The 26,519-nt window shown below is 41.1% G+C and overlaps 1 protein-coding gene across 2 annotated transcripts; it reads right to left on the minus strand.

The window, feature by feature from the left end:
- Positions 1-3,921: 3,921 nt before the first annotated feature.
- hnf1ba (HNF1 homeobox Ba) lies at positions 3,922-20,687 on the minus strand. 2 transcript variants are annotated; one of them, XM_070828799.1, is made up of 11 exons: positions 20,525-20,687; positions 19,054-19,653; positions 16,893-17,092; positions 16,343-16,610; positions 16,022-16,245; positions 10,867-11,021; positions 9,480-9,606; positions 9,192-9,374; positions 8,572-8,690; positions 8,115-8,159; positions 3,922-5,810 (listed from the first exon to the last, which is right to left on the minus strand). In XM_070828799.1, the coding sequence occupies exons 2-11, from the start codon at positions 19,431-19,433 to the stop codon at positions 5,790-5,792; spliced, it is 1,722 nt and encodes a 573-aa protein (XP_070684900.1). In that variant the 5' UTR covers positions 19,434-19,653; positions 20,525-20,687; the 3' UTR covers positions 3,922-5,789. The 2 variants fall into 2 exon arrangements, with proteins under 2 accessions (XP_070684900.1, XP_070684899.1); XM_070828798.1 differs by lacking the exon at positions 20,525-20,687 and having other exon boundaries at positions 19,054-19,773.
- Positions 20,688-26,519: the final 5,832 nt, after the last annotated feature.

Here is a 26,519-nt window from a genome sequence, read left to right on the forward strand (position 1 = left end):
ACCCCTGCTGGGTAGTCCTATCCATTAACCCCTTGGGCCTCAGCTGGAGTTGATGTAGTATCCTTTCTTCTGGCTCTGCTAAACACACGGCCGCATTCACCCCACAGCTTCCACTTTCTGTCTCTTTGCCCCTCTTCTCTGTTCCCCGGGTGGCAGCTCGCTCCTGGTGGTGACCTCTCGGGTCCTCGACCGCACTGAATCTACCGGTCAACCTTCATCACACAGCAGCCGCAGCACAGCCATGCTCTCTGATAATCCTTATCTCTCTTTAGGGTTCATGGTGTCATCTTCATCTTTACTTTTTGACACTCTCTGCCCAAGTGTTATTTCTTTCACTGAGCCTGTACCTTCTTTATTGCCAGTTTTATTTATTGACTTGTCTGCTTCCGTTATTTGGCTTCTACTCTGACACTAAACTTTGAAGAGTGTGTTGCCATAAAAGAGAGGGTATGTTCAGCCAATGTACCTTTTATAATTAAAGATACAAAATGAGCTACATTAACTTGAATTTGTAGACTGTGCAGAATACTTGACGTTTGCAGTTGTGTGATGTATCCAAAAATGTGTTTCCTACATTGTGCCCATCAGTCAATGAAGACATATAATATTATTAAATTACGAATAATGACTCCTAATTTTTGTTTACGTGCCATAAAAAAGACAGTGTAATAGACGCCAGAGGACTCAATGTACATTGTAAAGGAAACAAAGTGACGTAGACTGGTTGTTATGTTGTATATGTATATACTGTATACAGACAGAATGAGACTTGTTGCCATTGCATTTGTATTGCCTTTGCATAACATAATGTACGTATATATCAATATTATAATGAATACCTGGCAATGATGATATAATTTGTAGTAGTTGTATGTTGAAACAAGCAGCATTAAGAGTTTTATAAAGTGAGTTAACAATGTTGAATCAGTTGCAGTAATGACTGTACCATCACCAGGTCTACAGCCTGACTGCTGCGGCTGAAGGACGTCACATTTGTCCGTGAAAACGAGTAGTTTGGGTTGACCAGTGATTCAAGGATTTTAGACCAGTAGCATAGCAGAGATAGAGGCTGTTATGTTACTCAGGTCCTGACCTGCTTTCATTATCACCAAAAATACTAAAACTTGGATAATAACAGCAATAGAACCAGTATTAGCTGGCAGTAATACGTGTACTAGTAGCAGCAGTTTCAGTGGTAGTAGTAGCTGTATTTATGGTTTTATTGCAGTACATTTTACAGTAGGTGTCCTACAGTCTTAATGCTGATTAAGAGGCTCGAACTTGGCCTGATTGCAAGTGTGTAGAGAGCAGGTTCAGAGTCAGGTTTGTTAACTTAGTACATAAAAAAGTGATGAACTAGTTTGAATTATGACATGACATGCACGTTTAAGACAACATTTGCCCAGATGAACTTTGTGAATCGCGTCACTGCCAAAGCATCAGACACGACGTTTCCTGTTAGGCTTGACTGCCCGGCAGTCATGCTGGTCCTCACGAGAGGTGACGGGAGAGTCGATGGTCCTCTGATCCCTGGAGGTTTTCTGCTTTGGTCAGACAGATGCAGCACTGAACCAGACAGGGGGAGGTGACAATGATCTTTTTATAATTTGATCAGTTATAGTAAAAGCTGCTCGACATGTGGACAAATTTGTTTCTTTGAATATTTTAAACTTCTTTGAGCTTTAGCAGTTGCTGAACACCAAAGTGGCTCCTTAAAATTTGAAGTGTTGACATATATGATTAGAACATAAATGCAAGTAATTTTTATAAATGCTTTAAGTGATTATTTACTCAGGACACAGAGTTCAATAAAATAAGAAATTTGTATTATTCTTTTGTTTAGTAGTCAAATATATTCAGTAAAATTAATATGAATCCTAAACTATAGTTGTGGTGATACCACACTTGAATTAGTAAAACATGAGGTGGCTGAGATGATAAAATAAAATGTGGATTCTATTTCATACAAAGTTAGAATAAATCAATCAAGATAATCAAAAACTGACCAACAGATCATGTCAGTGTTATTGATTAAACACAAGCTCAAAAACCTTGCTTACCAAAACAATAAGTTTTATACTATTGTCACTAATTGGTCAACAAATAAAATCCGTGTTTGCATTTACAAAATTCTTTAGTGCATTTCTAACAGTTTTCCGAGAACCTGCTAATGAATCAAGTTTGTATTCAAACCCTCAGAGCTGAATTAAATGTTGTGTTGTATCTCAAGCTCTAACAGATGCTAATGAGCCTCCCAGTATTTCAGTTTCTTTTAGAGAAAAGACCAAAGGAGACATGGTCAGATCTTTTGAGGCCTCCTGGGTCTGAAAATCAAAGGCTTCATTCAAAACCAAATAGAGCAACATCAGTGGATTACAAGGCTTCGCTCAGTGGGGCTCCATGATCCAGGCTGCAGGTCAACACGGGGATGGAAAGCAGAGTTTGGAGTTGCCAACTAAAGTAATCGCAATCCTGTTTGTGTTAAGTGTCAACATGGTTCACAATGTGGTTGAAAACTTTATTTTTAATGCTGATATCTTTTATGATAATGTTTATAATGATGTGTAAAGTGAGAGCCGTCACTTGTATTGATGAATCATCAGCTGAACCGGCAGCTCTCCTCAGCTTTATAGAGCCTCATAACATCTTTAAGCTCATCGTTTATGTCCGGCCTGCTGTTTTGATTCACTCTCACTGCTGCTGTTTCTTCAGGACACATCCTCTAAAAGCTAACAGAACATCGCCTGTTCTGTACCAAACTACTGGCAAATTAGCAAATAGCTGCCCTCTGGAGCTGGTGGAGACCAAATCAGAGCTATAAGAGAGTGGACTTTCATGCACCAAGTGACCAGAAACACCAAACTCCCTCACTCTGTTTTTCAATTTGTAGAAAACATTTTTAAAAATCTAAATTAATACTCCAGATTACACATTTTTGAAATCAACTTGTGGGCTGTTTGCGTTACCAATAGTTTTGAAGTAATCCTCTTTCATTCTAATATACAGAGTTAAATATTTACAGACATTTACAACTAAGTGTGCGTGTGTGTGTGTGTGTGTGTGTGTGTGTGTGTGTGTGGGCATAGCATTCACTTTATTGTGAAATGAATATACCTTTATCTTGACCTGAAACCCAGTGAAGCTGTGTTTCTTGTTATTACAAGAGCTATTATGACAGTTGTGGGTTTTTTTTGACTGTGAGCTTTTAGTCAGCATCAGATAAAGGCTGAAATGAATCATGCTATCAACATGTTGGGTTCATTGAACTTGCTGCTTGAAATGTAATGTGCACTTTAGATCTATGAACTTCAAAGTTTTCTTATCACACAGCAACACCACAACACGTTTGTAGAGGCCATAAACAGACTTCATCCACCAGGCTGCTCCTTCTGCTTACCGCTCAACTCACTCAAGTGCTGTGCTTATGTACACATTAGGAGTACTTCCATTTTATGCTACTTTATACTTCAACTCCACAACATTTCATCTATCTATCTATCTATCTATCTATCTATCTATCTATCTATCTATCTATCTATCTATCTATCTATCTATCTATCTATCTATCTATCTATCTATCTATCTAATAATACTACTAATATTTTTATTAGTAGTATTATTATTAGTAGTGGTATTATTGTTATTATTATTGTAAGACTCTGGACTCACCTGGTGCAGTAATTTACCTCTGTGTAATAATTTGTAATAATAATTTTTAATAAATTTTTTTTATTCATACTTTTATATATTTATATTTTACTTTGTGTTTGAAGTTTATTCTTATTCTTATTCTTTTGGAGCTGTGTGTAACAAAAAGTAATTTCCCCCTGGGGATTATTAAAGTAATTCTGATTCTGATTCTGATCTATCTATCTATCTATCTATCCATTTACACACAAAATAACTGAAACCATGTCTTCATTTTGGAAAAAAAAACTTTTACTTGAAATATCAATATTTTCTCAGAAAGTATAAATAATGATTTATGATTGATTTCAATTTTATACAAAAATAATACATTAGGAGGAAAAAAATCATGCCCTGTCACACAAGTAAGAGTGCCCTCTGATCAGATGGCAGTAGATGTGCCTATAACAGTCACAAGCCAACCAACATAATAATAACAATGTACTGACCTAATATTGAACAGGAGACTGGATCTGCCACACTCGTGATACGCAGGGTTTGATAGTTAAAGTTGCCTTTTTGTCTCATAAAAAAACAAGGGTAGTTGTAGTGAGAGGAAAGTTATTCTTGAGGCCAACTTTGGTCCCGATCTCAGCCTTTCCCATCTTTCTCTCATGCTGTCTGAACACACCTTGACACTGTTGGCGTGGGCGTCCGCACCCACAGCAGCTGCTCCTCTCCCCAACATCTCTCAGTCTTTCTCAGGATTCCTGTATGATTACAGCAGCTGCTGCCACAACATTGTCGTCATTCATGTGTCTCTCCTTCACAAAATACCAGACTACCATGACTGTTTTGTTTCTGAATACTTGTCAATATTTTCATTCTACCCCGGGGGGGAGCGTCCTGCTCCGTGATCTATGACAAGGAGTTATTAACAATATTTGTCCTATTTGGGATCTGTTCACATTGCAACAGGAAGTGGGAGAGGGAGGAGGAGGGTGAGTCCCATTCCTGAAATTCACCTGAACCTGTGTGCAAACAACATGGAGGGGAAGGGCCACATATAAAGTGTGTGAGTCAATCCCCCCAAGGCAGACCTGGTTTATACAGTAGATATTGCAGGCTAACATTTGACACATGATGGCAAACACCTACGCTCAACTGCACTCTTATTCTTTGGCATACTTGTCACGCACATCAGCTTTTGTGTTCTTTTACAGACAGTAACTCCAGTATATAATAATTGTAGGTGGCTTCATAGTGCATATTCATCTCCAGTCTCAAGTGTGTGGAGTTCTGTGCAGAATCCAGCTATACAAAGCATTGCATACACCTATAGACGCATTGCATAGTCCTTTCAAGATTGTCAAAGTCTTTTCAATCACAGTATACACAATGAACAACTTGAAATGATGGATCCCTCGAGTGAGAGAGGGCATTCATCGCCTGCACTAACGCTAGTACAGTAAACTGAGTGTGAAAGAATAACATGGAAGACTCCTTTAAAGCCCAGTAAGAATGTCAAACGAACAAAATCAATTCAGGTGATTGTCACACAGTTCTGCTCACGTGCAAGGTGATTTATGTAGCTGTCGGAGGCATCCAGGAACTTGCTGTGAGTGAAGCGCCGTCATCGAGTATCACAGCCTTCACAGAGGCTGATTAACGTCTCTGCTAGTGTCAGTGTGTCTTCATATTTCCACCTTAAATCACAGTGTAAAATAAGCTGTCCCCGAGCCTGCATTCAGGTCCACAGTTTCTGAGCAGTTTTTTGGGTGCTTGGTCTTTGTTCCTTTGTAAAGTCTGAAAAGAGGATGACCGTCTCTCACTGTTCATTTTTGAAAAGGGGCATAAAAAACTGAATACTGTTTTCAAAGATTGTGTTAAAATCAGACATCCTTGTTGATCATTTGTGACAGAGGGGAATCCAGTCTCCTCACTTTCAGGTGCAGTGAGTTTTGTGGGGTTTTATTTTCCCTCCTCTGTCCCCATTTCTCATTTTCACCGCCTGGCCCACCGTCGACACTCCTCTCGTTTGTTGACTGACTCATCATCCAGCGCGCCGTTGCCGGTTATTAAGAGTTGTCATGGTTACCGCAGTGAGAGGGTGGAAAAATGTGCTGCGGTTGCCGGGCACCGAGGAAGTCAGGTGGACACTCTCACCAAGCTTGAAGAGGACACTGAAAGGGAGGGAAAGAGAGGGAGAGAAATGTCAGACAAAGTAGGTCTGCGTTACATAAAACAATAAATACAATCTGTCCAGTGACACAGTTATCTGACCTGACAGATGAAACCTATGTACATACCAGCGGTGGAAAGTTCATTCAGGCAAGTATATCTTTGAGGTACTTATACTTTACTTTGGTTTTTTCTATTTTATGCTACTTAATACTCTTATTCCACCACATTTGCAGAGGGAAAATTATACTTTTTACTCCACTGCATTTGATTGGGATTATAAATACAATAACATATCCTTAGGGTGTATTCTTATGGGTATAACTGCTTTATTTAGTAAGTAGATTCAGCTCCACCTTCACCTCTACATACTACATCAATAATAATGATTCAGTAATATAACAGTGATTCTCGCTAATATTTCTATACTTGTGCTTAAATAAAATTACTAATTTAATTGTCATGTAGCATTTTATTGTGTGGTATTACTACTTTTACTTGGGTAAATGATTTGAATAGTTCTTCCACCACTAGTAAATACATCAGCCCTGCACCTTCATGTGCCACACCTGACCAAATACATTCCTCATCCCTCTTCTCCTGACTCTCAAAAGCCCTTTTTTTTTCCATTGAAATGCTCTTTTTTAGGTTGTTTGTGGAATTTATTTTTCCCCTGCCTCCCCAGAGGTTTCGGCAGGTGACCCTGGTGTGACCCTGTGGCCAGCAAACAGCCTCACCTGATAAAGCTGACCTGCAGCTAAGACTCGAGTCATTAGACCGGGGGTCTGAGCAGAGGTGAGTTTTAAACAGACTCAGGTATAATGGAGGGTTCTTGGTAAACAGTGAGTGTTATAAAGCCTGAGCATGCTGGTCGTGTCATGAGAAGAAGGCTGCCCCGTCCAAATAAGGTCCTGATAAGAAAATACCTGGGAGAGCCTGCAAGCTAATTGCTCTCTAAATAAACGAGTTTGTGAAATGCCACAGGGAGATGATGCCAGTGGTGGAGAGTATTTCCATTTTATGCTATTTCATACTTGGTACTTTTTACTCCACTACACTTTAAAGGGAATTACCATACTTTTTATCCCACTACATTTAATGACAAATGTAACAAGTAGTTACTTTGCAGATGGAGAGTTTAGAAAACAAACTGGAAGAAATGCATATAAAAGAATAAGTTCTTCTCAGATTAAGTGATTTGTCAATCAACAGGAAAAAAGCCAAAAATATAGGTCCATGTTCTCAGTTGTGCTGCTTTTGTCTTGCATTATAGTGAAATTTAATATTTTGGGGTTTTGGACAGCACAAGACAGCTAATATCCCATGGGAGGTTTACACTTAGTTATCTAATGTTTTATAACGAGCCAAATAACTAATAAGACAGTTTATATAAATAATTCTGATTCTTGTTTAATTTACCATCAAATATCACAAACCACTCCATCTGTTTTATTATAAATAAGGTCTATATTTCTTCAGTAGTAGCAATATAAGTTTTGATATTACTGTTTCTTTTCTATATTATGTGTATGTCTGTAAATTACAAGAATATTGTATCAAAGTGAATTAAAGTGACTTTGAGACCACTGGGTACAGCTTGAATCAACACATATACCTTAATTTTTTTGCTAAAGCGTATCGATAAACAGCACCCCGGTCAAAATGTACCTATTCCACAGCCTCAGACAGACTTGTTTTACTTCCTTCCTATCGTGCTCTGAGCTATCATCCCATCAACCCATCAGTCTGTCAGTAGCAGCGCGGCGGTACAAGTGCTCTGCCACAGCGTGGGAAATTGAGCGTGTGAAAGCACCGTGGACAACATTTCAGGCTAGAGCGATCACCGAGAGCAGGGAGAAGTAGGAAAGAGGAAGAGGTGTAATTACCCAAAAAAAAAGAAAAGAAAAACTCCACCCCCATCCAGCCCATCTCATCTCCAGCCTCACTGTAGCACGGAGGAAAGTAGCAGCTAACTTTGATTAACAGTCAGGCTCATTTCCTGATCGCAGAGGTAACTCTCACCAGGGAGAGAGAAGTGAAAGGAGGCAGCATTAATCAAGAGGCGTTCAGGCTGAGGGAGCAGGTGATTGATTAGACTGTCAGTTTAAGAGGAAATAGGAATTCTGAGGAGTGGACTATCCATATATCTGTCTTGTCTATTAGTCTGGAGCCAAATGAAAGCATTTGAACATCAGCAGCAGCGCCAAACAAAAGCTCTGAAAAGTAAAAGCTGAAGCGATCTGCGTGCGATCTCAGTGATTCTGCTCATTTAAACTTTGTGGCTGAACTGATAAAAATGTATTTACCCAGGAGAGACCCCCGAGTTGCACCATCTTGTTTACAGGAGCATCCTATTGTGACAGGAATTAAACAAGTCAGCACACAATCGTAACACACACACACTTCTTCCAGTGGTAATCTAGTTCCTGCTGTTAGCGTGTGATTCGATCGAGTCGTTTCTCTCATTCAGAACGCGGTCAGGGTGATTTTCAGACATCTGTAGACTATGAGTGAGCTGATCAAAGTGTTACAGTGCTCTTCAAGAGAGAGATTTGACGAAAATATAGTACTCTATGTTTCAAAATCTAAGAATTACTGCAAAAAAACACAATAAGAACTCAAATTTACCACAGATTCTCATGCAAAAACCCCATACTGATAGCAGACATTGACTTTTTCAACCCAAAACCCACAGTGGCAGGCAGACAGAGATGACAACATGCATCTAAATGTGTGACGTGATGTTTTGGGCTAAAGACTGACCGTCTTGCTTGAGGACATGGAGCTGAGGGTGCTGATGCTGTTGGCGTCTGTGACCACCATGGCCGAGGGGAAACGTGACGGGTGGGAATATTGCGGGGGCTCTTGCTTGTGAGGATACACTGCAAAGGAAAAACAGACACATAATTAGATTTCCACACATGAATCTTTCAAAATGCTCAACTTCAGGTTTAAAGCAGCACTAGTAGAGGTATATATATATTTATATACCCCATTTCAGCGCCCACAGGATGTAGTGTGATATAAAAACAAAAAACACCTGATTATAAATCATAGTAGGGCAGGTAGGGGGCTTTCAGCCAATATCTTTTTAGATCTTGCCCATTTCAGCTTTCACTGTTTCACTGTTTCTGCTTTCACACAGAAGTTTACACTATCATATCTTTACAGTTGATATAACTCAAAATTATGTTTAGAATTTCTGACTTTTCTCCAATTATCAATTTTTTCTTCTATCCCTCTCAGGCCTCTAAAAGTATTAAAATTAATATCTACAAATATCACTTTTTGACCCAATAGGCATATTAAACCTGTGACAAGGTGTAACACATAGGCTGTAGTAGTGTACAATGATGATGATGATAATATTGAGAGTTACTGACTGTGCGAGTGTGTGACAGTCGCCATGAACGGCTGCTGGCTCATGTGGCTGGGGGACTGCTGCATCAGGCTCTGCTGGTGGGGGCTGTGGAGCTGCTGGGAAAACTGCACCGGCTGCAGCGCTGCAAGGCTGCCCGCCACGCTGTTGATCACTGGCACCGTCTGAGATTGCGACGTGTTTAAACCTGGCGACACGCAGCAAAAAATCGGTCAAACCGCGTCCAGATAAAAGAAATTCTGCGACTTTTGCATCTCTTTGTGGTGGTCATGTGGAGGGACGGAGGACTTACTCTGTGCTATGGCCATGACTCCAGATAGAGGCATGATGAGGTTCTGTGTCTGCTGATGGCTGTGATGGGAACTGTGGATGTTGGTCAGTGTGCTGACTGGAGGGAGTCCTCCACCTGAACCTGAAATCTGTGTAAGGATGAAGGAAATCATTAAAAAGAACATTACAACACAATTACAACACAACACAATTTATTGTTGTAATATTTCTTAGAGCAGACTCTACAGCACTTTTGAGTTATGAGAGCTTGAGGATTTGCTATGTAAATTCATATAAATGTATTTTGAAAGGGAAACAGATGTTGGGTAAACAAACAACAGACATAAATGTTGACTTAGTTCAGATTCTTTTGTATGACACCACGCTTGTGTAACTCCACTCATACACAGTCCAAGCAAATACTGATAAGACAAGATGAAGAAAAAAAATCCTACTAAAAATGTCAGCATAGAAGACTGTGCATGGGTTTCTGTTCCTCACTGTTGAGCTATCAAATGCTTGCATGCATATTGGCAAAAACACAACTGTATAAAAACAAGATCCATGCATTTACAGTAATGGCTATCTGGATCGGGGTCCTCCCACTCGGTGGGGCTGCGTCTATTTGACTACCACCAGCTGCCCACAGAGGACAGAGCAGCCAGACTCACATCTGCAGATAAGAAACTGTCAGCTCTGACCTGCTGCACACTATACTTCCATGCCATCGATGTGGTCATTTCACATAGTGCTGCTTCTAAAGGAAGAAGTAATTTGATCTAACAGGGAAGTTAGTTTCAGTTTTGAATATTTCAGTTGCATGACTTTACAGTTAATGTGACCCTGAACAAGATAAGTGGTTTAAATGGTTGAATTTTGTGTTGTATGGCAATTTAAAATGAAGAAAAATACTATATTTTTACAGTAAATAAAGCATCGCATATCAAATGTATTGTTGCACCACTACTCAAATGCCATGGGCCATGCACAGGTTTCCTTGTCACTGATCAAATATTGGACTAGGGCAGAAGGGAGAAACTCTGAGGTAGACAAAAAAAACACATCAGGTACGATCAAATGTTGGCGTCATTTCCTTGGCAGAACAAGCAGTGCTCCACCTGCGGCTCCTCTCTGTGAGGCATTTAATCAATAAGAACAGAATGTTTCATTGTCAGGTTTATTGGCTGAGCGGTGAACATGCCTGGTGCACTCTGGTGAGGGCTAGTGCAGCCGTGGCCTGCCACCCCGGCTCCACCTTCCAAACAGACCAGCACAATGCGCTAATTGTTGGCTCTTGCCAGTGGGTCCATGAGAGAGGAGGTTCAGGAACCTGCTTTGTACGTTTATGCTAAACGCAGGCCGAGTCTTATCTAATCTGAGGCCATGAGGGCCCAGGTGTGTTCACTCACCATCTTGGCGTCAGGTGACAGCAGATTGTGGCTGTGGTCCAATCCTCCCGGAGACACCTGCTGAAGCACCGACTGGCTGGTTGGCATGGCGTTGCTATTGTGGTGACTGATGGTCGTGGAGGAGGTGACCTCACCGGGGCCTTGGCTGTAACGCACTGAGAGAGAGAGAGAGCGAGACAGAGAGAGAGTTAGCTTCATTTGTTTTGTCTGAGAGCTGCTGTGCCCTACTGTTGTCACAGATATGTAGGACAGAGGCAGCGATAGTAGTGTCGAGCCTCATTCTGTGCTGAGCAGCACCGCTGTCACTCCGACCAACCAGGCTCGTCTGCTCTTTGACTCAGACAGGGGAGGACAGAGCAAACAAACACACTGACCCGTTCGCTGCTGCTATCTGTGTAGCTCAGCCAAGGCCATGCACTGTGTACACGCACTCACTGCAGCAAAACTCCCATCAGTCTCTCTGATCAGCGCATAAATGCCACAGACGACAAGGTATTATCAACAACATGTAAAGCAGATGTAAAAGTAAAGTAAAATGACCCTTGTGAGTATCAATATTATTACATATTACAGTGTTAGATTGGCAATACTGATGCATCAACGTTAAAGCAGCATTTTACTGTTGCAGATGCACAAGGTGGAGTTAGTTTCAGCTCCTGTTCAGTAGTTTAGTCCAATGGCTCCCAACCTGAGGGTCGATGCCCTTGAAATGGAAATGCAAAAGGGAAATATGAAGTTCTGCTTCATAAATCTGTATTGGTTCTTTGCATTTCTTTCAGCCGAAGTTAAGCCATCCGAGAAGTGTATTTCATAAGCTTACCGTACATTTATTTATTTAAAATCTTTTAGAAGTTTAAAGGTAATGAGACACTACTGGAAAGTGAAGCTGTCAGATAAATGTATTGTAAAAAGTACAACATCACCGTATAGTGGCAAAAAAACAAGTGCATAGAATTGAACTGGCCTGAGTAACTGTACTTAGTTACTTTTTCACACTGAAGTTGCAATGAAAATAAAGTGCCATCGCTTAATCCCATGTCTAGACTTCATGTTGTCTGTCATCGGAGGCCCACAGGAATGCTTCACCCCGCCACAACCGACAATCAAATGCCTGTTTGCCAATGCAGGCCCACTCTGATACCAACAGAGTAAACATTACACAATTACAAACAATGTCAAACACATTCTTATCCTGTGGTCTCAGCCTCACACAGACACAGAAAGTGTCCCTCCCTGAGTGACAGCGTAGAGACAGACTCTGTTTGCACTCAGATCTCCCATCTTCCCCCGAGCCCTCCGTCCCTGACCCGGGTGTGACAGTCTGAACACCCTGTCGAAGTCAGCCAGACATGACAGGAAGCATTGATATACAGCCAGTTTGAGATAAAAGAGGGAGAGGCACTGACACTAAATGTGACCAATGAGCGGGGCATTGATTTCTTGTTGCTGCTAGAAACTGGAACAGGATGTGTTTATAGATCTTAAAGTTTGCTTCAGGTGTCAGGGGAAACAAAAGGATTTCATTTTTGAGTTGTTGAATGAGTACAGATTCATGAAAACCTAGCTGTTACAAGCCTTTATGCCAAGCAAACATTATCCTGGCTGTACCTTTATATTTAGCACGCTGACGTGACAGTTGTATCAATCTGATCCTTTAACTCTCAGCAAGAAAGCAAACAAGCATATTTCCCATGATTTTGCATTAGACTTTAGACTTAGACTTTAGACTTTTTCTTTATTTGATCCCCCATAGGGGGAAATTTTCATGTTACAGCAGTTAGAACTTCTAAAATTCAGATGCCACAATGTCTGAAGCGAGGCCACGGTGCCATATTTCATCCTCTGAAGTACCTGTCTTCCATTTTGTTCAGCCCACAGACTTCATATTGTTTTCTGCAACATAGTGGCAACCCCACAACACTCCAGCGTGCCTTGTAAACACTGCAGCAGAACAATAAAGCACTCCATTGGACTCATGACCCCCATTGCCACACAATAGAAGAGGACTCATAAAAAGGCAGTTATCTCGGTGCTGGGCGACCTCTTAATGTGTCAGACGGAGAAAAGGATGCTATTCAGGCTAGTTTTGTTTCTTTGAGTTCGGCAGTAATTCTAGCTCCAAGGAACCTCGGAGTAAGGAGGACTTCCTCAATCTGAACATTAACAGACTCCGTGTTTCTAGAAAGCTAGTGGGGAGAGCGGGCTCTCAGGAGACACACTCAGAGTCGAGAGACGGAACAGATCATTTTATTTGGTAAAATTGAAAATGTGCTCTGGCACGATGGGACAGTCCATGAAGAACTGAGGAGTCCTTTTAAAGAGCAGGGGGAGGGCGAGAACTTCAGGAGGGGAGTGGTAGCAAGAATCTTCAGCAGGTTTAAAAGGCTCTAGCTCCCTGAGTGCCCCATGTAAAATCAAAGCCTGCCTCCTCAACCCCAGGCAGTGCTCATTGTAGTGCTGCTGCATATGACAGACCTCCTGGGTCTCTGCAGGACGTATCCAGTCTCTTCTTTGTAGCTCTCTCGGAGACACAGAGCTTTGGAAAGTGCAGAGCTAGGCCATCCTCTGTGTGTGTGAGTGTGTGTGTGTCCTGGTTCATGCTACCCTGAGGTGAAAGCAACGCAATCCACAGATAATCCCCCCTGCTACTGTATCCGATCTGGAACTTCTGAGTCTGCTAGTTCTTTAACGTGCAGAACGAGGCAGCTCCGCTTACACAGCGATGATTCAATCTTATGGTGACGTTAGCTGCCAAATCACCAGTGGAGGAAGAAGTACTCAGGTTGTTGACTTAAGTAAATGCAAAAATAATCTAAAAAAAACTACAACACATATTAAAAAACCTGCATTCCTACACAATCCTACACAAGTAAAAGTATGGAAGTATCAGCAAGTTTTTATCTTTATGGGCCTTTGTAGATTTTTCTAAATTAAACCATCTAAGAAGTTGAGAGGGGAGATGTCCCCTTGGCAGAACTGCTAAACTCATAGACATCTGAAAATTGGGGGGCATCAACCAGACACTGATTTTTATAAGCACAATTGTTTGTAAGCAATGGTTTGATTCTTGATGATGTATTATATTTAGTAAAATAATAATCTGTTCTGAATGTAAAATCTAAATCTGAAAAACCTCTGTTGTAAAAGATGAATATAGTCCATCAGTGCGTGCCTCAGTTTAAGTATAGTTCTTCAATAGTGTACTATTCTACCAGTAAAAAGACTTTTTCTGATTCAGTGAACATATTCATAGCATTAACTAACCTGTTGGTGGAGATTAATCTTCAAAGTAAAATGCAGTACATTAGATGGATTACCTGAGCTCAGTAAATGTTATTGAACAGAAGGTAAATATTGTGTAGGAAAACACAGGTGCGTGTCCACATACGCCTGGTCACAAGCTATGTAATCTCCCAAAGATCAGTTTCATTTTTGAAAGTAAAAAAAAGGTCACCACCAAAACTGCACGTCACACTGTTTGACTGTCTACCCAGTTGTGACCAACTGGCCAACGAACTAAAACAGAATCAATAAAAACTCCCAAAGTAAGAGGAGTTTCTTTGATCCGACCCAGCAGTGACCTCGCTCGTATGACTGAAGGTGTGGCGACGGCTTGGGGAGGGGGGTGACTGGCTTTCTCTATAGGCGAAGAAGGGGTCATCAGTCCTGTCTGGCCAGAAAAGAGCCAATACCCCAGTGGACAGCTCCTGCTGCTCCAAGTCTGCACCCAGCCTCAGCAACTATACTAAAGCCCATAAAGGTGATGGGGGAGGCTTTAAAATCAGTCCTCCTCCGGGCCTAGCAGAGATAAATGAACCTAGGTTACAGTCAGTGCAGTCTTCTAATACACCACAGACAATGGGGCCTCCTGCTGAGGTAGAATGTAGAGAGTAGAAGTCAGAGGAGCCCCTTATCAAAGGCCTGGGAGATGTAGAAGCAAAGGATTTTAATTGTCCATTAAGCATGCATAATACAGGCCGTGCCCTAGCAACGCAATGAGAGGCCCTGCTGGGATATTATTGTCAGGCCAGGGGCTGACACTGAAAAACAGCTGATGCTGTCGGCAGGATGCCAGCAGGACACCTTGTAAGCAGCCAGCTGAGGGATTTTTTTGGGGAGAGCAAAGTGTTTTCCACTATGCACCCACCCTTCCCTTCTGCAGCCTTAGCGCTGACCCCTCTGGCTTTGCAACCTGAGGTCAATGCCTGGTCAGGTGCTCTGAGCAAGAACAAAAAAAAACCTCCAGCAAACAGACAATCCACAGGTTTATCCAAAGGTAAAAGAGCAAGCCAAGGCAAACAGTTTGTTTTGCCTTTAAAGCTCACCTCGTGTTCGAACACGAGAGGACAACAATGGGCTCTGAGTGAGTCTCTCAAATCACAGTTTTATGGAGGGTGAGTGATGGCACGGGGGGTAATGCTCCATGAGGCCTATCAGCTTTGTTTTTATGTCGTATACACCAGGTAGACTCAGTCAATACTAATTACTCCAAATGCAAACATCAGGTCAGGGTGAAATGACCAGGGCAATAACGCACAGCATTTCCTTGTTTTGGCAACTCTCTGAGCAGAGTCATTAGCAACCTGCATGGGAGGAGGAAATGTGGAAATGACGGCGTTATGTGGCGGTAATCTGGATGTGTCTGCCCCCTCTGCCTGACCCTGGCCTGACCCTGGCCTGTCACAGGATTGCTGTCCTTTGTGTCATGCCTCTCCATGCTGACTTTGGAGTGGAGATTGCAGGTACAATGTGGATTGTTCTCAGTGTGTTTTCAAAGATCAGAATAACAATGGCATTTGCTCAGCTCACTCACTCAGGCTCATTGATCACTTGGCCCCTCTTTCTCTGCCCCTCTGATCACATCAACTGTGCTGTAACACTTTCTGACAGTATTTTCACACCAAAGAAAATAAAATCAGGTATGGCAGGTTTTGCGCTATTATCTCAAATATAAGTGATGCATCTGCACATGCAACATTTAAAGGGGAACCTGACTGACACGTGTAAAATCTGTGTAAAAACAGCTTTGATGAAAGAGAGACATCGTAAGTCTGTAAGTGTTGTAGGAGTGTGATGTTAAAACGGTGGAGTACACTTTTAATCAAAGAACAGTGATGCTGAGCTGCATGTAACGCAAAGCCATCGGGCATCTTACTGGGAGGCGAAGCGCTGGTCTGGGGATGATGTGGCGAGCCGTGTGACAGCAGAGGGTTGATGCTGTGGGGCGGCACAGTGATGGCGTCCATGGCCAGCTTTTGCCTGAAGGCTTCTTCTTTACGTCGGTTGGCAAACCAATTATAGACTCGCACTTCTGTGACCAGATTAGAGCCGAGGCCCTGAGCTTTGGAGGGGGAGACGCCTCTCTGAAGACACTCGGCTCTGCAGAAAACAGACGCACAAGGTGAAAATCTGGGGTCGACATTGTGTGGTTGGTCATTTTTCTAGGAAGGTGCAGGAAGACGCCGTGCTTTTCTACCTGTTGCACTCTTCTACCAAAGCTTCCCGCTCCTCCTTGCTGGGGTTCTTCTGCCGTTCATAGGCCTGGTACAGGATTTGCTGGGACGCAGGCCCCCATTTGAAACGGTTACGTCTCATTTTCTTGCTGGAGGGTTCGCTGCCGACGTCTTCACCAGGCTGACCCATGCCCTGACCGGACGGGTTGAACTCTGGGAAAAAAAACACCGGATCCTGATTGCCTTTGTCTGACATATTGCTGCCAGAACCTTGCACTGCCTGGTTGAACTCTGCAAAATAAAAAGAGGTACATTCAATAAAACTTTTACCACAAAAACACAAAAGAAGAACTTAATTAGACACATGACACTATTGTTTTTCCTTTTCATGCATTATGACTACTTCAGTAGGATCTAACACAGCTCTGTGTGCATGCACATGTCATCCAGCATGATGAAGAAATGTCCAACTTGATATCCCTGCAAGTTTGAAAGTCAAATAAAACACTGTGCAGAAACAGCTACACATTACAGGCCAGGGCCAAGCTGTGAGAAACTCAAATATTAACTTACGTCGGAGAATTTCCCTCTGTTTCCTGACATACCAGGTGTAGAGGGCCGCTCGCTTCTGTGTTTTCATGGGCGTGCCTTTGTTGAGGTGCTGGGAGAGGTGAGACTGGTTCAGCCCTGTAACGTCCACCACCTCCCGTTGGGGGATGTTGTGCTGCTGCATGTAACCTTTGATCATGCGGGCAGCACGCCATGGATCCTCTCTGGGTTCAGATAAAACACAGGAGCAGAAAACACCATTTCACCACTGAAATACGTGTAGCTTTCAGAGGGCAGTAGTACAGAGCAAAAACAGCTTTACTCACAGTTTTATGGCTGGAATACAATTTTTAGGTCTATGACATGCTATTAAATTAATTAATTAATAGTAAAGATATGAAAACTGGTTTCAAGGGGGAAGATTTTAGTAAATTTTGTTAATATGTGAAGTTATTTGTTTATGCCTGTAACAAAACCTACATATAAAAGAATATTCTGATCGCTTGTTGTGAACTTGTTTCCTTCCTTTAGCTTCACTTGTTTTTTAAGGCCTCAAGTTTAAAAGGGCCGATAATAAGTCCCCTCACAGACGACCCGTTTATCATTGTAGCCCGCTCAATAGGCTGTAAATATTTTCAAAGGTTAGTTCAAATGGAACCAGGCAGGTTGAGAAACTTGGACTTAGTATTTGTCCCCTTAACACGTAATTTCAGCCTGGAAACAGTCAGAGAGGTTTGTGTAAATATAGAGCAAGAATGTACAATGAAAAATAGAAATCAAAAGGGCCCCAAAAGTGCATCAAAACTTCAGATAATACTCAAGTGAAAAGATATGTGTCAGATTTTTTAACAGCATTTGGAAAAAACATAAAACTTGGCATCAGTCAATGTAAGAAAAAAAAAGTAAGTGCCATAAAACAATAATCAGTAATATATTTTTCTTTTCTTTTTTAAAAAGGTCTGACTCAATCGAAAAATTAATTTGTCACACAAAATATTATTATTTAATAACAAAAGATGCTTTTAGATCAAAGTGAAGATATAGTGATATACTTGTCTGTAAAATTAGAGACATTCATTTCAAAGATTGAGGTCAAAAATAACTTGTTTAAGAAAATACAGAAACTCGTACCCATACTCCATGCATGCATTTAGCAGTAAAAACCTCTTACCTGTACAGTTAGCCGCTCACTTTATACTTTATAAGTCTAATTTAATGAAAAAGCAAAGCGTAGTCGGAGGCCCAGACACACTGACATCGGTAATTATAGCAAATCTACACACGTCTGTTTGTTTTGGAGAATGTGGAGGCCTGCATCTAAGTCTGCGGGTTAAGTGGGAGATGTTAGTTTATAACTTTTGACAATGAATAACCAGATCTCCATTCACTCTAATCACACGCCACTGTGTATCTTTCAGTTGATGATTTATAGAATAAAATTAATAATAAGTTAACTACACGTGGGTTAGTTTTGATATTCTTCCGGTTCTGTTAGAGCCTCAAATATTAGTTTTACAGTGATTCGAGTGGTTTGAGTGGAGATGATTAGAAATAAATGGATTAGAAATGATGTCCCAGTGGGGTTTTAGTCTATCGTGATCACTTTACAGACACGTGAATAAATAGGAAAAAATGAAACTGTTCTGTTTGTTAAGTTTAATTGGGAAAATAGTAAATAATTAAAACAAAACGATATTATTATTATTATTATTATTGTTGTTGTTGTTATTAAAGATGTATTATCATGTTCAACTTGCAAATATTTTCTTTTTTGTTTTCTAATCCTTAATTCTGAGAAATTGCTCCGAGTCGATTCACTTTCTCTTCGCTTGTCGGATTTTTTTTTATCGTTGAGAGGTGGAGTATAGTTAATAATAAATAGTACAGCTGATATTTTGCAAAGGTGGGCTAAAGAAATAATAATCCATGTGGATAATTAGTAACCAGAATGTGAAAACCAAACCGTGGCGGGTTCTTTTAAAATTGTAAACAAAGACGGTACAGTTGGTCCAACTTTTGGTATTTTTCAGTCATTTTCTGGGCTGATCTAAAAAGCCCAAACTATAGAAATGAAGTGCGCTATAACAGGTCTGCCTGACAGCTTTTTTCTTTTCTCGCCTTTTTGCCATTTAACTGTATTTCCTAAAAGAAAATTTAGAAAAGTTTTTGGACTGAAACAACTCACGCCAACATGCGATCCACCTCCGCCCTCTGCTCCGCGGCCTCCTCCGTGTTCAGCGACTGGAGCTCCTTCAGTATCGGCGGGGTGTCGTAGTCGTCCCCGTCCTCGGAGCCCTCGTCCCCGGACAGCTTGCCCTTGCTGTGGCCGTTGGTGAGCGTGTGGAAGACGGGCTTGGAGTCGACGTCCGCTCCGTTCATCTTTCCGCTCTGAGGCGGAGCGGGAGACATGGGCAGGCTCTCCAGTTTTACTCCAAAGCCCGGCGGGCTGGGGTCCATATCATCCAGGGCCTGGATCAGAACGTCTCTGGTAACTCCTGAGTCCAGCAGGGCGCTGAGGAGCTCCTGCTGCAGGGATGTCAGCTTGGATACCATTTTAGAGAACATTAAAAACACCACATAGGCCTGCTGGGTGCGCGCTGCAGCAGAGGGAAAACGGAGGATAGAGGGGAATGATTAAAAAAAAAAATAGAAATAAAGTTCCTGTCTTCCTCTCTGCTCCGGTGTTGTGGGGAGTTTACGGCTGCTGACACCTGCTCCGAGAAGCTGCTTCACTTCCCTGTTGAAGGGGAGGATGGAGCTACTTTGCCATGATGCTTTCTGAGTGCTGGGGGATATAAAACATGATAATGAGTGGGCCGGCTGATGGGAGCCTTATGTAAATCCACAGAATAAGGCCCGCTCTGGGCCGAGGTAGACATGTGTTTACACTGCTGCACTGCTGCTTTTATTGGCTCCCCTTATCAGCAAAACTTAGGCGGACTTTGGACCCTGTTGTATATGCCATAAAGACTTTTAAGAAAGGCGAGCTGCATACTCACATCGCTGGGTCCAACTCTCTCAACAGGACCACTTTTAGTCAAAGGCCCTGTAGAAGTAACTCAGAGAGTATTTATTCATTCATTTGACTTATTCTAGGACTGTTATTAGGTATTTAAGTGTTCCTATTATTACTTAATGGGTTCCTCACATGGGTGATGATGGTTTTGTTAATGAGGTGCTGTTGCTGCCCTCATTAATTCGGCTATTTGTTTCCTTTAGTGAGGCCAAGCAATCTTATTACTTTTAGGCAAATAGTCTCACATTACGTGGAGAAATGTTTGTGTCTCAATTTTCAATACAAAACCGAGAAATAAGATAGTTTAACTTTTTTGACCTTTCTCTAAAATAAAATAAATCAGTAATAATAAAAGGCTCAATCTTCAGTCACGGTAATAAAATAGGCAATTTTATCACTAAAAAAAAAAGAATAACAAAATAAAGGCTTGGCCAAACCATGCTGTAACTACTGTATGTTAGAATAGTCTATAAACACACACACACACACACATATATATATATATATATATATATATATATATATACCTCCAAATGTGGGTAAGAAATCTATTTAAAAGCTTTAAATTGCCTAAATTGTCTCTCATCTGGCATGATACATATATATATACATATAATCACCTCAGTTTTATCTTACTTACAATTAAGAAAAAGACCCAGAAACCATTAAAAGAAGCCAGTCAGGTGTTAAACAAACCCTCAGTCATTAATATAATGAGTTTATTAGGGAGTTTTCACCTTTGTGTCCCTGTGGATCTGCAAATAAAACAATAGTGAAGCTGAATGTAGCTGCTGATCGTCCTGTGGACACAAACCGAGGGATGGACTCACTGCAGGTGCAGCGCGACGTTCAAGGTGTTAAAAGTGCCCAAACACACACACATTTAATTGTACCTTTATAAACTTTATTGAAAATAATTTTGTTGCAAACATGTGAGATGTAGGCTGCAGTTTGACTATAGTCAACAGTGAAACATTTTTGAAACGAGATTAGATTTAGTGGCAATAAACTAAAAGTAGGATACAGTCCGTAGATTATCCTCAGTATCCTTTGCAGTTCTTCGAAGGTGGTTTAGTGTCATCTGGAGCTGCTGGAGGATCCTTGACTTTAAATGTGCAAAACTCCGAGATTTTTAACCCGAGATTTTCAGTATCAAGCCCACGTGTGTTGCTGCATGTTGTTGTAGTCTAGTGGTGGTTTAAATAGAGAACAGGTCGGTTAGAAATATAAAAAATCTCCAAATAATGGTCGCACACTCAAAGTGTAACTAAGGTTGGAGCCCAGATCATCTCACACACTGGTCAGCTGCGACGTTCACTGACACACGGACAAACATACGTCAATCATGATGTATTAAGTATGAAAACGCAGGTGAGAAAAAACGATCATAAATGCAAACTAAGGTAATCCAGAGCTGTACCATCAATACTGTGGAGGCTAATGTGCTGGCAGACTGGGGTCTAGGCTGGTTTATCTAACAAGTACACAAACAACATTAAATGGAAATAAATAAATCAAGAGTTCACAGTTTCTATGGGGAAATGTCTCCATCCACTAAAGCACTCAGCTAGTCTCTACTGTTAAACTTTACAGGTGAGACTGAATGAGGAAAATACTGTTAAAACCCTCTTCAGGTTCACTTTCACTCTCATATCTGAAATGAGACTGAAACATGCTACTTTGAGAAAAATGTAAACCATATTCTAACATTCACTGCAGCGATTTAAGCTCAGTTTTTAAAGCAGAAAATCCAGGATTTTTTTCTGAATTTTGCTTGAAATATTAAGCAGGTATGATCCTTGTTTTGTTGTTAGATTATTCCATAAGTAAACTGCTTAGTTTCTGTCTTTGTCCTTGTAATGAAGAGAGAGAGAAGGAGAGAAGGAGAGAAGTTGCTATTAAACATTCGTTTTTTCAGTGAAAATCCAAGTGAAGTAATCTCTCTTTCAAACAAACAAAAAGTGACCACAGGCGCCACTGAACTCCTCTGTAAATATGTATGACGGTTTACAACGAGGTACTTAGCCAATTATTGGTTAGACATGCAATCTTTCAGTGTAGTATCAATGTGGTTGATCATTAGTAATACACAGGACCTATTAGCAGTGAGACCTTCTTCAACATCATATGTGTTAGTGGACGTTTCGCTTTGCAGAAAGTGATAATGAGTTACAATACGGGATGAGGCAAAAAAAACACCATAAAGCTCAAAAAAGTCAATATCAATCCACTGCTGAGTCCCACAGACACAGTTAAGGTCTCTGCAGGAATGTTAATGATTTTATCATAGTGGCATTTCATCAAAGGCACCTCTTTCTTCTTCTTGTCTTCTAATGGGACACATAACAAAGACCTGACAGTTGTTTCTCTCATCTAAAAGTCTGCTGCTGCTTAGCTTTGGGTGTCTTAACCCAGATCACACTGCTCTCTTATCTCCAGCTACTATTGTTGTATAAAGTTTCCCTGATGTACACCTTAGCTGCCCTTCGCTCTGGTGTGTAAAGTGCCAGCCGCTGTGTTGTGTGGGTAAAGTTAATAACCTGGTGGAAACAGATAAATTGCTGACTGTCTGCAGCTCTGTCATCTCCGGTGACAAGTTAATGACTCATGTATCAGTTTTCTTGATAACAGAATAAATGGAGCAATTTGTCGTATGGCAACCCTTCACACAATGTCAGGGGAAAAGAAGGTTAATGTAAATGTTAGATATATTCTTTGAAACTGATGATATGCAGGGTTAAAGGTAAATGAAAGAAAGATGATCTACAGCAAGCAAAACTGTTAACACATGACAGCAATCTGATATTGATGTTACACTTCATTATAAATATGAGCACAAAAATATGAAAAACATGTTTTATAAAAAGCCATTAACATTAGTTGTAACAGGAACACACACACACACACACACACACACACAAAAGCGTATGACTTGCCACCTACAGGTGACGAACACTCGAACATTTTTCTTGCACTTTTGCATGTCTCCATCTAAAATCTGTCAACCATTAACAACAAATAATAACAAGCAGCAGAAAACAGTTTATCCAGTACACAGACTGTTGTGAAAGAAACATGTGCACTGGAGCGTTGCATGGAACACGCGCTGCCCATTACGCTTTCACACGGACCAGTGACACACAGGTTGTGCAACTGGGGACGGAGACCATCCGGGGACCGGACAGTCTACCTGTTCCTGTAACTGTAGCCATGTGTGTCCACCTGTAGTCATGTCAGGCAATGGCTTTAAGGTGTTCTGAATCAAAGGATAAGTCTGGAGGCACTTGTTTTCCTTATTAGCAAAGAAAAAAAGACCAAAACCAGCAAAGAATTTATCCAACTTACAGGTATTGTCTGTGTAGCAAAAGCCTGATATCTCTTATTCCTTATTAAAAGTACATAAAGAAGCCACACTGTTGCACTTTTTACATCTTCCTTTCTTCAGCTGTAAATACACTCAAGAGCATAACTTAAATGCGTGCAACTGATAATAGTCCTGAACAAATGCATTTATTAGTCCTGTTTGAGTAGCATTAAAACTACAGTGACCATCTGTATCAGTAAATCATTGATCAGTTTTTAAATATGATAGGATATACAGTATGGGTGAACCATTTTTAAAGATTTATGTCTTCAGTAGAAACCAGTGACGCTGAATGCAACAGCCAGACAAGGGAAATCCGTAAGTGTTGTGAGGTGTTGGTTTTTGTCCATTCGTGCATTTGCTCAGAACAAGAAAAATATAGAACAAGACCAGCGTGGCCCTGTCACAAAGAGGTCTCAAATGTATACATCAGTTTCTGTCCTCTGCTACAAAGCTGGCCTGAGGTGTCAAAGGTCAAACAGGTTATTAACAAGACATTTCTGGCTTTTCTTAAATCTTTTTGGTGCTTTTATTCAGGATAGTTTCACCTTTTCAGACGTGTAAAAACTGTTAAAACTGTCCACAAGTTATCAACACTTGCAACCTGTGATCTGGGGTCATGCGTGGGCATTCCTTGGCATTAAAGGGTCAAATTAATTTTCTCAGTATTTCAGTATGTAACGTAAACACCTCTGATGTCCAGTCTAGTTTGGTAGATATGTATTTTATTTGTCACCACCAGCAGTTGGAACTGGATCAGCGTAGAGATTAAAGTGGTACAAAGATAACATTGTTTATCTAACAGCATCTACTGTGAATTGTTTTGCAAAACAGGAAAAAATATAATCCATGTGCTTTGTTTGCCTGATAGTATTTTATGGATCTTTTATGCTGTGAAATAAATCTTGGAAATCCTCGCACTAAAAAAATATGTCGGAAAAAGAAAGCAATTATAGTCCATCACAATACATAGAATAAACATGTACATGGTTTTGCTTTTTTCATTATATGATCACCCTCTAAACTTGGATCCAGCCAGAACCAACCTGGATCTCTGGGTCATTTTGATCCTTAAAGTCAAGCTTCAGGGACGCGCCGTGACAACTGATGTTGTCTCAAGGTGTGCTTGGCTGCTTTTGGTGTCTTCACTCACCTCTCATGACCTCTCGCTCCTCACCCCACAGACCGGAACATTTGGAAAGTGACTGAAATAAAGAGGGCAAGGGCTACATGCCATGTGCGTGAGATTCAGGAACCAGTGGCCATGTACCGTTCCACAGACTGAGCTGGACCTTACCCTCAGCCTGAACTCCCCGACCGCTCTTCTTCTTCTCTCCTCACAGACTGGAGATCACAGTTGCCAAATCCTGCTGTTATCTGTATCTGAATGACGAGGCTGATGTGTCCTGAATTTTGGCCGTAATTTTATAGTTTTTGAAACGAAAGGAGTAGTTGAGTCGCACGAGAAGAGTGATACAGCTCTCAGTTCTGTATTGTAAATATGAATGTACAGCTAGCAGCGGGTTAGCTTTGCTTAGTACAGAGATTGGAGGCAGCGAAAACAGCAAGCTTGGCTCAGTCAAAAATTCCCAAAGCCCACCTACCAGCACCTCGACCTCGATATTTAATCTGTACAAAACCAAAGTGGAAGCATGACATGATTTGTTGGTTTATGACTATTTTTTGGCCGGGTGCAGCAGACTAACTCTTGGAGTCTACGCTGGTTGCATGTGTCACAGTTATATACTCTCTCTTGCCTTATGTAATGTATGTGGTGCTTTTGGCTCCAACAAGCTCCAACCGGTCCATTATTCTGGTAATAACCAAGTCCCCAAGTAAGTGCATCTGGCTTTGAAGCCAGTTTGACAAACTGGACAAACTGTGCAATTACAACAATGTCATGTGATGCTGGCCCAAAAAGAGCTTTTACCTTAGAAGAGCTGTTTGTAAAATGATGGATACATTTTTTCACTCCAATGACATTTGGAAAGTCTAGAGGACCTGCACAGATAAATCATAGAGCCCCATTCAAGTTAGCAGAGGGCTAGGTTAGCAGTCTCAGCTAACTATTGGGCCCAAAGAGCATGTGCAATACATTTGATCCGGGTTAATTTTTTTTTACAGAAGGAAGTGGCTTTTTGGCTTCATGCACCACTGAACAACTTACATGAACAAACGGAGCCCTGCCTCCAGCGCTGAATCCAGTTCTCTTTATACATCCGTGGTAACAACAAGATTAAAGTAGTTCTTCCACAGTTACACACTCCAAAAAATACTAAGACAAAATAATTGAATTAACTCCTGGTTAGTTAGATACATGCCAGTGGTTTCTTATGAAGCTTTATGAGTCATGGAAAAAACTGACTTAGCACCAATTGTGGTGTGTTCAACAAAGGACTCAAATGACACATGACAAATATTGTCATGGAAACTTCTGCGGTGACAACTCTGCTAGCCCTTCAAATATAAATACAGAAAACATGTGTGATGTGAAAACAATGAATGTAGATCTCAAAATATCAAACCATTTCTCTTCAAGCAGGAAGTGAGCAGCATTGAAAAACTGTATAAAAAAAGAGGATACATTTTCAAACCAACAAACAATTAATTTAGTATTTTTTGTTAGTTTTGGCAAAGTAATTAACATCTTTGGTCTATGCAGGAAAAACATCTTACTTGACTCAACCAGAAGTGTCAGCAAGAGAAAAACAGTCCCTCAAGGAGAGCCAAGATTGTAAGAAATAAACGATGAGGGTCCCAATTCCCATTTGTTGTTGTCAACCCTCCACACAAAACCTTGTTAATCATGCAAATCGTCTGGCTATTTTGTGATAATCACAAGTTGTTTTCATGTTGCCCTCATAAAGTTACCCACTATAAATCCGTCAGTGATGAGACTTTTCCACAGATGCTTTGATTGCATCACAGTTTCTCTTCATCGGATGGGGTGTCAGCTATCAGCGCAATAAGATTTCATCAACACACACATGAGTCACAAGAAGATAGCTGAGTCGGAGCACAGAGAGAGAGACGGGGAGAGAACATTTCTGTTTGCAGCTGACTGATACAAGTGGGGATAAGGAAGAGGAAAGTGATGGAAGACGCTGGCATCCATCCACTCCTCCCAATTCATAAACATGACCTGTGGATGATCCTGACCTGCACTGGGAGACCTGGAGGGGCCTGCAGCTGCCAGTTTGTAGCGCTGGTGGTGTGTGTCACAGGGACAGTGTTGGCTCTGTCAACATGCACTGCAGCAGGGTGTGTGTGA

Source organism: Pempheris klunzingeri, chromosome 4, assembly GCF_042242105.1.
Source record: "Pempheris klunzingeri isolate RE-2024b chromosome 4, fPemKlu1.hap1, whole genome shotgun sequence".
NCBI lineage: Eukaryota > Metazoa > Chordata > Actinopteri > Acropomatiformes > Pempheridae > Pempheris > Pempheris klunzingeri.